The sequence below is a fragment of the Dermochelys coriacea genome, chromosome 5, assembly GCF_009764565.3.
Source record: "Dermochelys coriacea isolate rDerCor1 chromosome 5, rDerCor1.pri.v4, whole genome shotgun sequence".
In the NCBI taxonomy this organism is placed as follows: Eukaryota; Metazoa; Chordata; order Testudines; family Dermochelyidae; genus Dermochelys; species Dermochelys coriacea.
The window spans coordinates 53255048-53271183 of record NC_050072.1 but is presented as its reverse complement, the minus strand read 5'-3'; the positions used below and the strand labels follow the sequence as shown (position 1 = coordinate 53271183).

Below are 16136 nucleotides of genomic sequence, written 5' to 3'. Positions count from 1 at the left end.
GTGGGGAGGAGGTGCATTGTGAAGCCCAATGGGGAGCCTGTCCCATAGAACAGGAAACAGGAGGCACTATGGCAATACTTCAGAAGCAATGTTTTGGCTTTCCTTGGAAAATTAGCCCAAAAACTCTCAATTCCCAGGAAATGTTTTTGTCAGGGAAGAACAAAACATCCATTAAACAGTTTTTTGATAAATATTCACCCAGACCCAGTTAAAACGCAGCTAAGAATAGTTTATTGAAATGTAAGATTTCCTTCTAACTAGTAAATAAGCTGAGTAAATGCTTGCTGAGGTAAACTTGGGAGTGCTTGGCAGAACTGCCCCTGACAACCAAATACGAGGTGTCTAAGTATGCAAAAACTGAGGCCCATAACTTGGAGATTTTAAGGCCAGAGGGACCATTAGATCATCTAGTGTTCTATATATCAGACAGGCCGTCAAATTTCACTCAATTGCTCGTATATTGAGCCTAATACTCTGACTAAAGCATATCTTTCAAAAAGGCATCTTGTGTTTGAAAACACCAAAGGAAGGGGAGTCTACCACATCCCTTTGTAGTTTGTTTCAGTGGTTTATCACCATCACTTTAAAAAAAAAAATTGTGCCTTATTTCTGATTTAAAATTTCTCTAGCTTTATGCTTCTTTTTATACCCTTTTTTGCTAGTTGAAGAACCCTTTAGTACCTCATATTTTTTTCTTCAGGAATCTACTTTTACACCATAATCAAGTCATCTATCTTTTTCATAAGTGAACAGGTTGAGCTCTTTAAGTCTCTTATTGTGTTATGTATTTTCTTCAGCCCTTGAATCACTTGTGGTACTCTTTCTGCACCATCTCTAGTTTTTCAGTATTCTTTTTAAAATTTGGACACCAGAACTAGACATTCTAGTATTTGTCTCAGTTGTGTATACAGAGGTAAAATCACCACCCTACTCCTGTTGAACGGATCTCATTAGTCCTTTTTGCCACAGTATCATTGACAACTACTTTCTGAGATCTATCAGCCAGTTCTTAACCCATGTAATGTGCTTTATTAATACTGTATAATTTTTTTAATCAAAATATCTTGTGGTACTAAGTGAAACACCTTACAAAAGTTACATGCCATTATCTTTATCAATCAAACCTGTAATCAAATAAAAAAATGAAATCACATATACTTGCCAAATTGTGGAAGGCTTTAATTTCCCAGATATAGATTGGAGGACAAATGCTACCTGATATAGGTAGGGCCCAGATTTTCCTGGATGTGATTGCTCCTTACCAATGCTAAATCTAAAATGGCATCACCTCTCGTTGGTTCAGAGACTATTTGGTGGAAAAAAATCTGTTAGCTAAGACCTTATAGAATAACTGGTTGTAGAGGATAATGGTTCAAGTGATCACAAGTTAATTCAGTTTAAACTAAATGAAAGAATAAAAATAGGTCTGTAACTAGGGACCTTGATTTTTGAAAGGCAAACAAAAAGGGAGTTAGGAAAGTGGACTGGACTGAAGAACTCAAGGCACTGAATGTGGAGGAGGCTTGGAATTAGTTTCATCAGCTTTGACTTCAAATAGCTGAAGCCTGGATCCTAAGCAAGGAGAAACATCATAAGGAAAGGTTGCAGGTGAAACTGGGTGAACAAGCATCTCAAACAGGTGATTAAAAGAAAGCAAAAAGCCTGCAAGGGATGGATCAGCAAGGAAATCTACCTCTCGGAGGTCAGAAAGTATAGGGAAGAAGTCAGAACTGCCACAATCCAACCAGAGTTGGACCTTGCGAAGGAAATTAAAACCAATATTAAAATGTTATTTAGTCATATAAATAAAGAAAACAAGGAAAGAAGTGGGACTGCTAAACACTGAGGATGGGGTGGAGATTAAAGATAATCTAGACTTGGCCCCACACCTAAATGAATACTTTGCCTCAGTTTTTAATAAAGATAATGAGCTTTAGGGCAGTAGCAGAGTGGCTAACCAGGATATGGAAGTAAAATTACAGCGTGAGGTGGAAGCCAAACTTAAACACCTTAATGGGACCAAAACAGGGAGAGGAGAAGGAGGGAGGGGAGATATTCTTGGATGGAGAGTGTTTAAGGACAAGGCACATGACATTGCAATCCATTAGCAAGGATTTTTAATGAATCCATAAACTCAAGGGGCATACCATATGACTGGAGAATTGCAAATATAGTACTTATATTTAAAATGGGGAGGGGAGAAGTGATCTGGAAAACTACAGACCCTTTAGTTTAACCTCAATTATATGCAAGGCCCTAGAACAAATTTTGAGAGAGAATAACTAAAAACATAGAGGTAAACAGTAATTGGGATAAAATACAACATGCTTTTACTAAAGGTAGATCATGCCAGACCAACCTGATCTCTTCCTTTGAGAAGATAACTTGATTTTTTTTAGACAAAGGAAATGCAGTAGATCTAATCAACATGGATTTCAATAAAGCATTTGATACAGTTCCACATGGGAAGTTATAAGTTAGCAGGAGAAAATGGCAATTAATACGAGAATAAAAGGTGAGTAAGGATCTGATTAAAGGGGAGACTACAATGGGTCATACTGAAAGGTGAACTGTCAGACTGGAGGGAGATTACTAGTGGAGTTCCCCAAGGATCAGTCTTGGGACCAATCTTATGTAACATTTTCATTAGTGACCTTGCCACAAAAAATGGGCATGTGTTAATAACATTTGTGGATGACACATATACAGAGGCAGACTGGAATACCATACAAGAAAATGTGGATGACCTTGAAAATTGGGGTAATAGAAATGGGAGGAAATTTAATAGTCAACCATGCAGGTCATGCGCTTATGGACTAATAACAATAATCTTTGCTATAAGCTGGGGACTTATCAATGGGAAATGCCAGAGGAGGAGAAAGGCCCAGGTGTAGTGGTTAATAACAGGATGATGATGAGCCACCAATGTGATGTGGATGTGCAAGAGGCTAATACAATCCTAGGGTGCATCAAGTGAGGTCGTTCAAGTAGATTGGGAAGTGTCAGTAACATTGTACAAGGCACTAGTGAGCCCTCATTGGGAATACTATGTGCATATATTCTGTTTAAGAATGATGAATTCAAACTGGAACAGGTGCAGAGAAGGGCTACTAGGATGATCAGAGGATCCTCTCTTATGAAAGGAGACAAAGAGTGAGGCTTGTTTAGCTTAACACAACAAAGGCTGAGGGGAGATATGGTTGTTCTCTAAATACATCAGAGGGATAAACACCAGGAAAGGAGAAGAGTTATTTAAGTTAAGTGCCAATGTTCACACAAGAATAAATGGATGTTAAATGGCCATCAACAAGTTTAGACTTGAAATTAGACAAAGGTTTCTAACTATCAGAGGTGTAAAGTTCTGGAACAGCCTTCAAAGGGGAGTAGTGGAGGCAAAAAAACTCAAGACTGAGCTTGATAACTTTATGGAGGGGATGGTGAGTTAATAAAACCCTTTCCCAGATGTCTGCTTGTGAGTCTTGCCCACGTGCTCAAGGTCTAACTGATCACCATATTTGGGGTTGGGAAAGAATTTCTCCTTGGTCATAGTGGCAGAGTCCCCGGGATTTTTCACCTTCCTCTGCAGCATGGAACACAGGCCACTTGGTGCTTTGAATCAGAGTAAACAGTGGACTCTCTGTAACTTGAAGTCTTTGGATCAAGATTTGAGGACTTCAGTAACTCAGCCAGAGGTTAGAGTCTATTACAGGAGTGGATGGGTGAGATTCTGTAGCCTGTGATGTGCAGGAGGTCAAGCTATGATCATGATGATCATTTCTGTCTTTAAGAAACTATGAGACAAAACGTATTTTCTGTAGAATCCATATTGACTGGCACCATTCATATTTCTAGCTTTTTAATTCTTTATTGGTTTAATCTATATCAGCTTTTTCCATTATTTTGTCCAGAACTGTTGTCAGGCTAACCAGCCTATAATTACCTGTGTCATCTTACTGGCTATTTTAGACTATTGGCTTGACATTAACATTCTTCAAGTCTTCTAAATTGCCAATATTTATTGAAAAACAACAATCAGGCCAGAGATTATCTCAGCCAACTCTTTTAGGACTTTTGGATACAAGTTATCCAGGCATGCCGATTTGTTTATTACATTCTCTTTAGTTGCTGAGGGATTGGAAAGGACTTTGTTGTCATGTGATATTAGTGCATCATCCTGCATCTTTCCAAATACAGAACAGAAGTATTTATTTAACACTTATTCCTTTTGTGCACCATTATTAATTTTACCATCTGTCTTTGGTAATGGGCCTATATCATTGTTGATTGTACAGTTAGGGAGCATGTCTGAAAATGTTGGCCTTCACTTACAAACACTATTGTAAACAATTGCTGGTGGTGGGATTTGGGCTAGTGTGAGGCTGTAGTTAGCTCATCAGGAACCTGAAGCTCAGACCCTACTATTCATTCATGGAGTATCAGTTGGGTTTTTTAAACTCACTACTCTGGTTCAGAAAGAGCCACTAGGAATTAGAGCAGCTTCCAGAAATATTGAGGAAAACTACTTCAACATCAGAAAGCAAGAAAGATGTCAAAGGGAAGTGTTAAAGTGAAGTGGTAAAAGTGTTCAGGCTGGTAAGTGCAGTTTCCTAATGCAGAGTTGTCATGAGCTGCTTCTGCCACTAGGTGCTGCTATTGGTATGATGAGGGAGAAAGTTTTAAAAAAAAGGGAGGGGGAGGCTGAAAACTAGAAAGCTGTTTAATTGCAGTTCAGTGAAAGAAATCTTCAGAGTGTTGAATCTAACTTTTAATTTAATAGGATCAAAGTTTTGAAGGGATAAGTATCCCATTCCCCTTACAGCCTTTGGGCACCTGAAAGCATCTGGTGCTACAGAGAAACAGACATTCTCCCTGTCCTGAAGAGCTCACCATCTCAATTCAACATGTAAAGGGCCATACACAAACAAAGAAAAAAAAGGGGTGGGGCGGGATACAGAGAGGAAGAACATGGGTGCCAACAATAAAATCAGGTAGAGATTCAGGCATATGCACGTCTAGCTGTTTTTTGTTTTCCTTAAGTCAGATGTTTCTAACTCCTTGCAGGCAATGCAGCAGGAGTGAATTGGGAGGAAGGATTTCAGTGAGGGTTTGGCATGGGTGGTGTGGAAGAAGGCCATGGGAATGGGAGAATGGCACAAAGAAGCATCAAGGCTAGTACTTTGTTTCAAGTTGAATTTTAATTTGTTTAATGAACCCATGCTATTAGTTTATACAGATTAAACTGACAAGTCAAACAGGTGAGTTAGCAAATGGCGTCAGGATTTGTCCAGAGAACACATTTGTGTATTCTGCCAGCTTGGAGGAGCTCAGACTTGTGTTATTTGGAATAAAAGATGCTCCGAAAAGGAAGTCAAAGGCCAAATAAATTAAAGAGTAACTGAGATATTTGATCTTCCTATACAAATGGCTTTACACTTTATAAATCTTACAACCACCTGCTATTAAAGCCAAATCCCCCCAAACAGAAATCAATAGAAATACAGCAGAGAGGAGCCTGGAGAAGAAAGAACTAGTTCCGCTTTGCTGTGAGATTCTTTCATCAACACTAGTCGATGTTCCTGCTTCATAAAGCAGGGCATATATAAATATTAAAGCAGATGGTTGACCACAGTAGGCAAGTGACAGCTAACTTTAGGATGTGAGAGAACGAACCTTACGATGCTTGGAGAACAGTATCTCCAGCATCTGGCTCAGTCTTCCCTGGGCCAAGTAAAGCTTGGCTACGATCTACTAGTAACAGTTCAGGATTTTATTTTGGATCAGGTGCAAAGAGAAAAAGGATTAGCTCATTTCTACAGTTTGCCAAATCTTTTCCCACACATGCTCAGCCAGTGTGCCACCCTGCTTTGGGCTCTTGTTGGCTCTGGAGGTGGAGGAAGCATCAAATATGGAGCTTAGCCAGCAACAGCAATAGCCAGCAACATGTGCTTTTCCCTCTGCATTTCAAGGTGCTGTACACTAAAGGTGTCATGTTGAAGTTGAGGGGATGGGAGGTTGATTCAGCCAGCTTCCATCGATGTAACCCAGAGATGCAGATCACTGGTAGTGAAAATTTTCTTACAAGGGGCGGGCATGGGTGGACCACACGACCTATCTTATTAACACCCAGGCCCACCCAAATCTGAGCCTGTGTGAATGCAGAAGCCAATGTCCATGTGGTTCAGGGAGACTTGGCTAAGAGAAGTTGGCTCTTGGCCCATCTGCAGAACACCGTAGCTGGCCCCATCCCTGCCTCCACCCAGGGCTGCAAACTTCTCCGGGTTCCAGACAACTTTGGTGTCAGCCGAGCCCAGGCCTGCCGACAGCAATTCTGGGCCTAAGGGCAGAACTGTTAATGGGCACTCTTCCAGCACAGCCAGGGCGTCCACATGCCTGCCTGCCTTCGCCGCCGACGGTACCACCCCATGCACACCAAGGAGCCCTGCAGCCCGTCAGTGGGCCTGGCTCTGCACAGGTGCTAACCAGCACTCCCAGCCCTGACAACCCAAAGCTGTGGGGATTGCCCGTCTCCACGGGCAAGCCCAGCCCCTGGGCTCCCTGCACTCAAATTCCTTCTCTGCATCCTACAATCCTGGCCCCCCCAGAATTCAAACAAATATAATATGCAATAATAATATATATCTAGTATAGTAATATGCAAAATAAATGATTTGCTGTGATCTCAGAACTTTGGTCATTGCCCATCCACCATAAATTGAGGCCTAACCAAATTTCCACTCCTAGCTACACCACTGGCACAGACTCTGCTCTGCCAATAAGCCTGAAGCTGGCCAGCAATGCCTAAGAAAAGGGGAGATGGCCAAACAAGGCACTGAATTTGTGTCTACCCCTATCTAGTGCCTGCTGGTGTGGTTTAGGGAGAGCAACCACAGAGGAGAGAACTGCCTGCTCGCCTCCAGATACGACCCTCCAGGGTGAATTAAGCGCAGGATGTTGCTCTAGCAAAGTTACCACAAGATAAAAATCCACTGGTGCTGCAGAAAGGGAGGTTGTGTTCTGACAGGCTTGAGAATAGGGAAATGTGTTCAATAAGATCTTCTATAAACATCATCCTCTTATCAAACAAGTGAATGGCTCTCCAACCTTCAGTTAAAAATCCTCCCTAGTAAGTCACAGTTTTATCAGTCCCTTGAATGCTTAAGTGTAAGTTTCCTTGGAGTTTAAAAAAACAAAATTTGGTAACAGCCTAATAAAAAATAGGGCCTAACAGTGGTAAGCACAGCACTTTCCTATTCCCACTAACACTCCCCAGCAGTACTTTCCCAGAATGCTGTTTTCAAGCTGGTCTTTTAAATTTAGCAGTCAAGCAGCTGCAGCCCTAAAGTGGGTAGTAGGTACTTCTAGCTGTTTCTTTCTCTTCCAGCTGGTAAGCACTTGTTATGACTTCCCTTTCTTATTGCTAAGGAGGTGAATCACAAAAACATTTTTAAAAACTGTGTCTTTTACAAGATACATAACACATTACCATAAAAGCTAGACTTTTTAGATGACAGAATTATAGAGGAGCCCGTAAGAACTTCACATTTCAGGTTCTGTTATAATGGAATAGAAGTTACTCAATATTTTTTTGTTGGGACTGAAATTCTGTAATATACATTGAAATGTAAAAGTCTACAATAACTCTTTGAATCACAAGCTGTGCTAATTGGCAAAGAACTATTGCCCCAAATTCGTTCCTGGAAAAATGTCAATGAAATCAATGGAGTCAGAACTGGGATAAATTTAGGTTACTTGACTTGCTCTAATGTTGCCCAGTGTAAACTGAAATCAGTGCAGTCACTACTGATGAAAATGAGAACATAATTTGACTCAAAGAATATTTCTTCCATAACCAAAGCAAAACCAAACTTTCTATTGGAGCAGATTATGCCTGAATGCAAAAAAGCAGCATACATATATAGAAGTGTTTCTGCCTCCAACAGGAAACCAAAGGCAAACTGCAATTGAGCACATGGGGCTGGTTACATTCTCTGATTCTTGTAATCAAAGGCAAGTATTGGTGGCTTCCTTTAAGAAAGAGTCTCTAGTAGTAGGATTTTCAATATTTCTTTCCAGATTTCAGACAAGAAACTTAAGGAGATTTAAAACTGCTTTATAATTGAAAACTCTTCTGTAGCAGTTTTGCAAAATTTAAAGAGTAACCTATGCTGCCAAAAACGTAGGTGTTTTGGAACATACTTGCCAAATAAAATAAAATATAGCACTGGTGATTGATCTAATTTTGAAATTAGATACGATTTTTGTGAGCAAATGTGTTAAATTTTTTAGAAGGTCACTAGATTACTTATACAAAATGTTTTTTATAACTGATGACATCTTAGCCAAAATACAGAGGATTTTTGAACTAACCATCTTAATGATCTGAATTTTTAGTTGTTTATTAGTGCTAAATAAACAAAGTTAAGAGATGTATGATGCGTTTTGCCAGATCACTCATCTATGTGTCCAACTCTCCCAGTTGCTGTAACCCTCCTATTTATCTTAACATTTTGTATCTATTATCATAGTATCTAAACAACTGTGAGAGCAGCACCAAGGTGCTCATTATTACTTGGCTGGGATTTAGAAGGTGTTTATCAGCTGGACATGAATGGACCTCATAAACTGGAAACACTTTGCCTTTCAAAGCAGGCATAGGGTGTTATTGACAAAGGGTGCTCCTGGAGGTAAAGTGGGAAGAATGTATTGAAGAAAAAAGTCACCGGTGCAGCTACCCATGTGGCATGTGCCTGGGCTTACCTCTTCAAGGGCAGATCTGAAATCAAAGACAATGTGCCATGCTTTTTCCAAAACATCCTGGGTCTTCTTTACAATGATAAATGAAAGAGGGAAAACCATGTTGTACAATGGGGACTGTTGCATCTAAAAAGAACTGAATGTTGATTTCTCAGTCCACATGACAACCCCATTTCTTTGTAACGCTTGGATGAAACATAAAAAATCAGGTCTGTAAAGGAACAATGACTGAACAGAAGGGTGGTGAGGGTCCATTCTGTTGGACTAACTTCATACTTAGCTAGCATAACTTGAGACTGGTGAGGTATAGCCTCATATGAGTAACTGCATTAATAAATTATACAAGTTGAACTTCCTTTGTCTATAAATATATTCCATGAGTTAATTTATCTAATGCTGTCACATTAAGACTATATTCACAGTAATGCTCAGGGCAGTGTTTTGTGGAACTTGTAATCTTAGGAACAATGATTATCTCAGGTCAATAGTATAAAATAGTCATGACTGGAAGGGGTATTATCAACAAGTCTGCTATGCCTGGAAAACAGAAAGTGTTAGTCTCCTAGAAATATCTAGGAAACTATGCAAATACATTTTACTCCAAACCATTTTGTTACTGCTATTTTCTGACAGGTGGCCAAAAACTAGTCCAATAAATAAGACTGGAAGTGAAAAAGAGTATCTGTTGGTTCTTTATCAAGGAATCCTCCACCCTTAGCCTAGGAAAAATATTTTAAAACAAGCATTCCAGTTATATACATTAAATCCTACTCTGCATTCTGTGTCATATTTTACTGGCCCTGTATCTTAAAAATTGGATTTCTTGGGGGCAAGGACTTGTTTATTCTGTACATTTGACCCATAGGTCAATGCTGGGTAACATCTGTGATGCTACAGAAAGATAACCATGAGTCAGATCCTCCAATATGGCCATGCAGCAGTCAGTGCACCCAGTACATATGTGTACATACTTGTGCATGCAAGTATATGGAACTGTGTATTTTTTGTGTGCCTCCCCTCCTGATTCCGAGGACAGTGGAAGATAATTCAACCCTCAGTGCAAGTAGAGCAGTCTTCTATAATTTGCATTATGACTAGCAGCCATTCCAGTGTCCCAGGATTGCCAAAGCAAAATGTGCTCTGGCCACACCTCATCCTATGCTGGGATGGAGGAAGAAGCAGTTGGTGCAAAGCTGGCTAGACTGACCAGCTGGGAATCTTCAGCTGGTTGTTTGAGCCCCTTTGCTTCACTGAAGCACCACAAAGGGCATGAAGCAGGGCTGAGCATCTGGGCTTCTAAACACAGATTTAAAATCATATTATTTTCCTGTCATTTGTTTCTCCTCGTGTATAAAGAGAAATAATTCTTCTTTCAATGTGTGAAATAGGATACAGATATTGTTTACAATAAAACATACATAACCAAATGTTTTGAAAAGAAGGCAATCTGACTGCTGTCATGAGAAGTCAACAAAGAACTACATTTTACAAGTCATGGAGGGAACAAAAAGAAAAGGAGTACTTGTGGCACCTTAGAGACTAACAAATTTATTAGAGCATAAGCTTTCTTGAGCTACAGCTCACTTCATCGGATGCATTTGGTCGAAAATACAGTGGGGAGATTTATATACACACACACAGAGAATATGAAACAATGGGTTTTATCATACACAGTGTAAGGAGAGTGATCACTTAAGATGAGCCATCACCAGCAGTGGGGGGGGGGGAAAGGAGGAAACCCTTTCATGGTGACAAGCAAGGTAGGCTATTTCCAGCAGTTAACAAGAACATCTGAGGAACAGTGGGGGGTGGGGTGGGGTGGGGAGAAATAACATGGGGAAATAGTTTTACTTTGTGTAATGACTCATCCATTCCCAGTCTCTATTATAAAGGAGGTTTTCCTCCTTTTCCCCCCCTACTACTGGTGATGGCTCATCTTAAGTGATCACTCTCCTTACAGTGTGTATGATAAAACCCATTGTTTCATGTTCTCTGTGTGTGTCTATAAATCTCCCCACTGTATTTTCCACCAAATGCAACCGATGAAGTGAGCTGTAGCTCACAAAAGCTTATGCGCAAATAAATTGGTTCGTCTCTAAGGTGCCACAAGTACTCCTTTTCTTTTTGCAAATACAGACTAACATGGCTGCTACTCTGAAACCTGTCATTATGGAGGGAACAAAGGTATCATAGATCATTAAAATCCAGTATAGGATAAATAATGTGGTTTATTATCATTTACTATAAATTCCAAATGGCCTAGCAAAAGAATTTTACTTTGTCAATAGCATTTTAAGGATTGTATTATGTTTTACATCACACACATGATGGAACTAAATTAAAAACATGATGATAAAACTTCTGAGACCACAGTTTTTTAAATCCCATAAATTTTACATCTGCAGTTTTGATCCAACATATTTGACTCCCCATGTAAGTGTCATCTTCACTGAACATGTAAAGGCAAAATCTGTAATTCTTATCTACTGAGCAACTGTACAAAATAAATACAGAACACTCAGAAGCTCACGAAAGCTTATGCTCAAATAAATTTGTTAGTCTCTAAGGTGCCACAAGTACTCCTTTTCTTTTTTCAGAACAAAGCATGATTCAGAAGGAATCAAAACTGACTGTCACACTAAAGTTATTTCTAGCCTGTTTTTTTTGCTGATCTTGGGGCCTTTTTATGCAATCTCTACTTACTCAAAACTCCGTTGATATGAGTGAGAGTTTAGCTTAAGTAAGGATTGCAGGATCAGGCCTTTACTCCTGAATAATGACTAGCTCAACCAGAAATGCTAATTTACTACAACAGTACCTTCCCTTGGAGACAAAACTCTTTAGAAGAAGGAAGAAGTGGCACTCTCACATGATTGTACTGAGGTACCCTGAATTGTAGATTTGTATAATTTTAATCAATAGACTATTAGTACTATTAATCTACAATTCTGACCCATTCGTTCAATTAAGTAATACGTATACAATACATTCTCCAATTCACCCTGAGGTATCTGACTATCAGATTTTTGGCAATTTAAGTGTCCCTATCCTCTCCAGGTTACATACTAACCCTAAAATGGAATCAAGCCCATGTTCACATATATAACTGCATCACTGTGGACGTCTGCAGACTGATAGCATACTTCTTGAGATACACGGTGGTGCTGTCTGATACCTTTCAGAGTAGAATTAAATCCACTGTTTCAATCCCATGCCAGAAAACTCAGCCTTTTATAGGTGTTCTGATACAGTCTCAATAAAGACCAAACCCAAAGAAAAAAGGAGGGAGAATCTGAGGTAGGAAATGAGTAAGTGAATCCTAAAGAATCAGCGCTGTCACATGGAATGGAGCTTGTGTCCGGGTGGAACGTGAAGTGTCACTAACTGCAGCCAGCTCTTAGGTGTTCCGCTGTCAACAAGCATGTTGCTGCCAGGGGGGAAGAGCCCCGAATGGCAAGCCTTACTGAGTTCTGCTGACTGTCAGGGAACTGGGTAGTTTGTGTCAGGTCTGTCGCAGACAAGGCTGCAATAGCTTTACAATTCACAAATACCTGTGCTTCAACTTGGGACCCTGAAGTGGAGACATTGAACAAGAAATTAGAAGCAGTGGAGGTGGCAAAATAAAAATCACTGCAGGGCAAGTACATTAGATCACACTATTAAATGCGCACTGGAGGAGTTAAGCCAAGAAGCTCTGATATTGCTGAGGCAGCAGTCCCAGTACACAGAGCGTCAACACTGTGACTTTCAATGGGGATCCTTCCTAGCTATTAAGAAGGGTGTTGGCAGAGTGCCACAGGGACCTCAGCTCAGCTCTCCTGTGCAAAGCAAAATGGCAATGACACAGGGAGTGACTATGTGTAAATTGTCAGATGGAAAATCCTAGGCACTGAGTTGAAGGCTCAGAAGTAAAAGCTGAAATGCTTACAAACTAGAATCTGATTTTATATGAGACTAAAAAAATGCCATTCCCCTCTTACCTTTTGATTTAATCTGCTTTTGTATTCTGTTCAGACACTAGTTTTGCATAACTCAGAGGTAGATTTAGACCCACAACTGGGCCTACAATACTCAGCCATGATGTAATGTAGTTTATAGTCCTAAAAAACAAAGAAAACATGCATGTATTACAAAAATAATTACTGACGTTCAGATTTGTGCCTGAAAGTCCCCTTATACCAGACAACTTTCTTTAAAATGAAGTTATTAATGCACTTTACACACTTTGAGTCTATTTTAACTTACAGGATTTAAGTGAAAACACAAAGTTTTACTACACACAGATTGGGGATGACAATTTCTTGACTGTTCTGACCTTGCAAGTGTAGACAATTGATTTACATACATTAAACATCTTATTATCGCTTCACAAACTGCACTGGTATTCCTCACCTGTTCTCTCTTTGTGAATTAGCCAATACAGGAGCCATGAATTCATTAGTCCGGCAGGGATGAAGGACAAAGAATGGTTGACCAAGTAATGGGTGCTCCTGAAAGAATCCATCAGTTGGTTTTATTATCAAAATGGTTTTAGGAAAAGATACAACATGCTATTTGAACAAAAAAAAAAAAGGGCCAATTCCTCCATAGCGTAATTCAACAGCTCACTTCAGTGAAGTTACACAAAAGGTAATTTGACTCCTGTTGTTTTTAATAACACTAAAGGCATTTAAGCAATCAATATTCAAGTGTACAGTTTCTAATTCTGAAATAGAAATAAGTGTACCGTGTAGATTATGCTATCATTTTAATTATGATGCAAAGATTTTCAGAAGCAGCTCAGGTTACTTGTAACAGCAGCGAGAAAGTTAACAGCTGAAAGCAAGTGGGCAAAGTTGCCATTTAAAAGTGTGTTCTGACACAATGTAATGCATATCCCGGCAGGGGAGTTTCCACTGAATAGCTCCTTGACAATCTTAGGCCAGCTCTACACTACAAACGTATGTTGATGTAACTATGTTGCTCAGGGGTCTGAAAAATCCACACCCCTGAGCAACCTAGTAATACAAACCTAATGCCCGGTGTAGACAGTGCTAAATCGACAGGAGCACTTCGGGAGCCTCTCACGAAGGTGGATTGATTATCCCGATAGGAGACTCTTTCCTGTTGGCATAGTAGCATCTTTACTAAAGTGCTACAACAGCGCAACTGCGCTGCTGTATGTGTAGACAAGCCCTCTGATCCTGATCCTTGGGTCTTGCCAAGTTGAAGGGCAAAGATGGTTTTATCTGGGGATCAGACTGGGAGTGGGGGGTCTCAGGGCTAACTTCCTCCAACTGGTACCACACCCTGAGCTCTAGTCCACATGAACAGAGGTTATTTTCCAACCCATACAAACAGAGAACTGCAGTTTTCTTCACAAAGAACACAGCCTATTAACAAACCAAAAATATGTTAAGTGACAGTTAACTATGTGGCAGGACATACCTCATCCACCACAAGTATTAAAAGCATGCAATCATAGAAGGTTAGGGTTGGAAGAGACCTCAGGAGGTCATCTAGTCTAACCCCCTACTCAAAGCAGGACCAACCCCAACTAAATCATCCCAGCCAGGACTTTGTCAAGTCTTAAAAACTTCTAAGGATGGAGATTCCACCACCTTCTTAGGTAAATCATTCCAATGCTTCACCACCCTGCTAGTGAAATAGTTTTTCCAAATATCCAACCTAGACCTCCCCCACTGCAACTTGAGACCATCGCTTCTTGTTCTGTCATCTGCCACCACTGGGAACAGCCTTGTTCCATCCTCTTTGGAACTCCTCTTCATGTAGTTGAAGGCTGCTATCAAATCCCGCCTCATGAAGCATGAAGTAAGAAGTTAAGGGAAAGGTTCTGTGTGTTCCATTCCACCTTGATATCACTTACAACACTGTTGATAACACTCCAGTGTTTCATAAGGCTTTCACAGTCATCACACAAGCAATACACTCACTCAAACTTGCACTCTAATGCAAAACTTTAACAATGACCTCATCTTAATTATATCAACAGATTAGCACATATGACTCTCACACTGGGGAAATTAATTTGCTTTAACACTGCTAAGGTACCACTGCACCACAATAAACAGAATACTACTTCATCTCCGCACTCAGCAAGGGACATAAGCATCTAGTACGTCACAGCCAGGAGCAATCTGAAAGTGATTAGTAAAATATCAAAATAGGAACACCCAAAACAGGAACAGGTACCCTGTTTTTTTTACACAATACCTGCACTTAGCTTAGATGCTACTGAGCCAGATCTTTAAGGCCAAGAACCTCGTACTGCAACTCAGTGGGGCAAAGAACAGGGGATGTGAGCATGTATATAAAGCGAGCAAAAGTTCATCTTTGTACTCTCCCAGTCCAAGCCTGTCTCTGTGCAGGGCTTGAAACTGTAGCTGGGGATTGGCGTGATGGAGGCATCCTGGCTGTAGGCCCTTAAATGCACTCTGTACCGGCAACAGGGAAAAGTGGCAGTACAGAAGCCACAATACTGGTTTTACACTACTTGGGGAGGCCCCTACTTCATGCAGCTGGATACACCAGCTCTGGGGCCAGATTTCAACAGTGGTTTGACTGTATTTTATTTAAAGATCTAGATCTTTGCCTACACTCACCAGCAAAATGCTCATAGACTTAGTCTCCCTGCAGTGTAATGGAAAAACTTATTTCCTCCATTCCCCAGCCTATATCAGGGCCAAATCCTGGTCTTACTGAAATCGGAGGATGTTCTTCCATTGACTTTATTGAGATGAGGATTTGCCCTACAGCATTTTAAATATTCATATAATAACTGAGGGCCCTCTGACAGTGGCAGGACACTTTGTTCAAGTGCTAAAATCATGCAGATTGGGGTAGCCAGCATTTTCTTTAACGTAACATTCAGAGGCTGAAAATATTTTCAGACCTCTTTGTTTTACCTCTTCAGTGCAAACAGTTAATTCATGCAAGACTGCTACCATCTGCTGTCAGTAATAGTGAACTGATGCCGTTCTGCACTGAGAATCAAGTGCCTGTGTGAATTAAGTATCTTTGCCATTCAGCTGCTAGTCTGAATCAGTCTGATGTCTCTAAAAGACAGAGTTCAGGAAAGTGGTATTCCTTGGAGGTATTAAAAAGATATTTAATGCTGTTTACATACTATTAAACCCCTCTCGCACCAAAAAAAAAATTGCATAGCAAATAAGGAATTAGTCCCAGCACCCTTAAATATAACGAATAGTGCAAAGAGATATGTTCACCCCCCAAATTAACAAAGGTTAATTCATTTAGTTCTTGATTTTGCTTGCTTGTACAGGGCACAAAAATAATTTCACTAGCTGAATATTCACATTTTCTCCTCAGTGTCTTGCAGTCCATATTTGGCCTGATTCTGCACTGAGCTGGGCAAAACACCC

General features: G+C 40.2%; 1 protein-coding gene across 7 annotated transcripts in view; it reads right to left on the bottom strand.

Moving 5' to 3' along the window:
• Positions 1-703: 703 nt before the first annotated feature.
• The window catches only part of ATG10 (autophagy related 10), a 162465-nt gene continuing 147032 nt past the window's right edge, over positions 704-16136 (bottom strand). For 3 of the 7 annotated variants that reach the window (XR_006281440.1, XR_006281438.1, XR_006281435.1), the window contains exons 6-8: positions 13147-13244; positions 11355-12854; positions 10965-11279 (exon numbers count right to left, since the gene is read on the bottom strand). Coding sequence is in view for 1 of the 7 variants with exons in the window: in XM_043514724.1 (XP_043370659.1) it covers positions 12743-12854; positions 13147-13244 (210 nt within the window). In the remaining 6 variants the exon portion in view is untranslated. Of the gene's footprint in view, positions 9292-10964; positions 11280-11354; positions 12855-13146; positions 13245-16136 lie in introns of those variants that run through there. The other 4 variants (XR_006281439.1, XR_006281437.1, XR_006281436.1 and 1 more) reach the window with 3 other exon arrangements.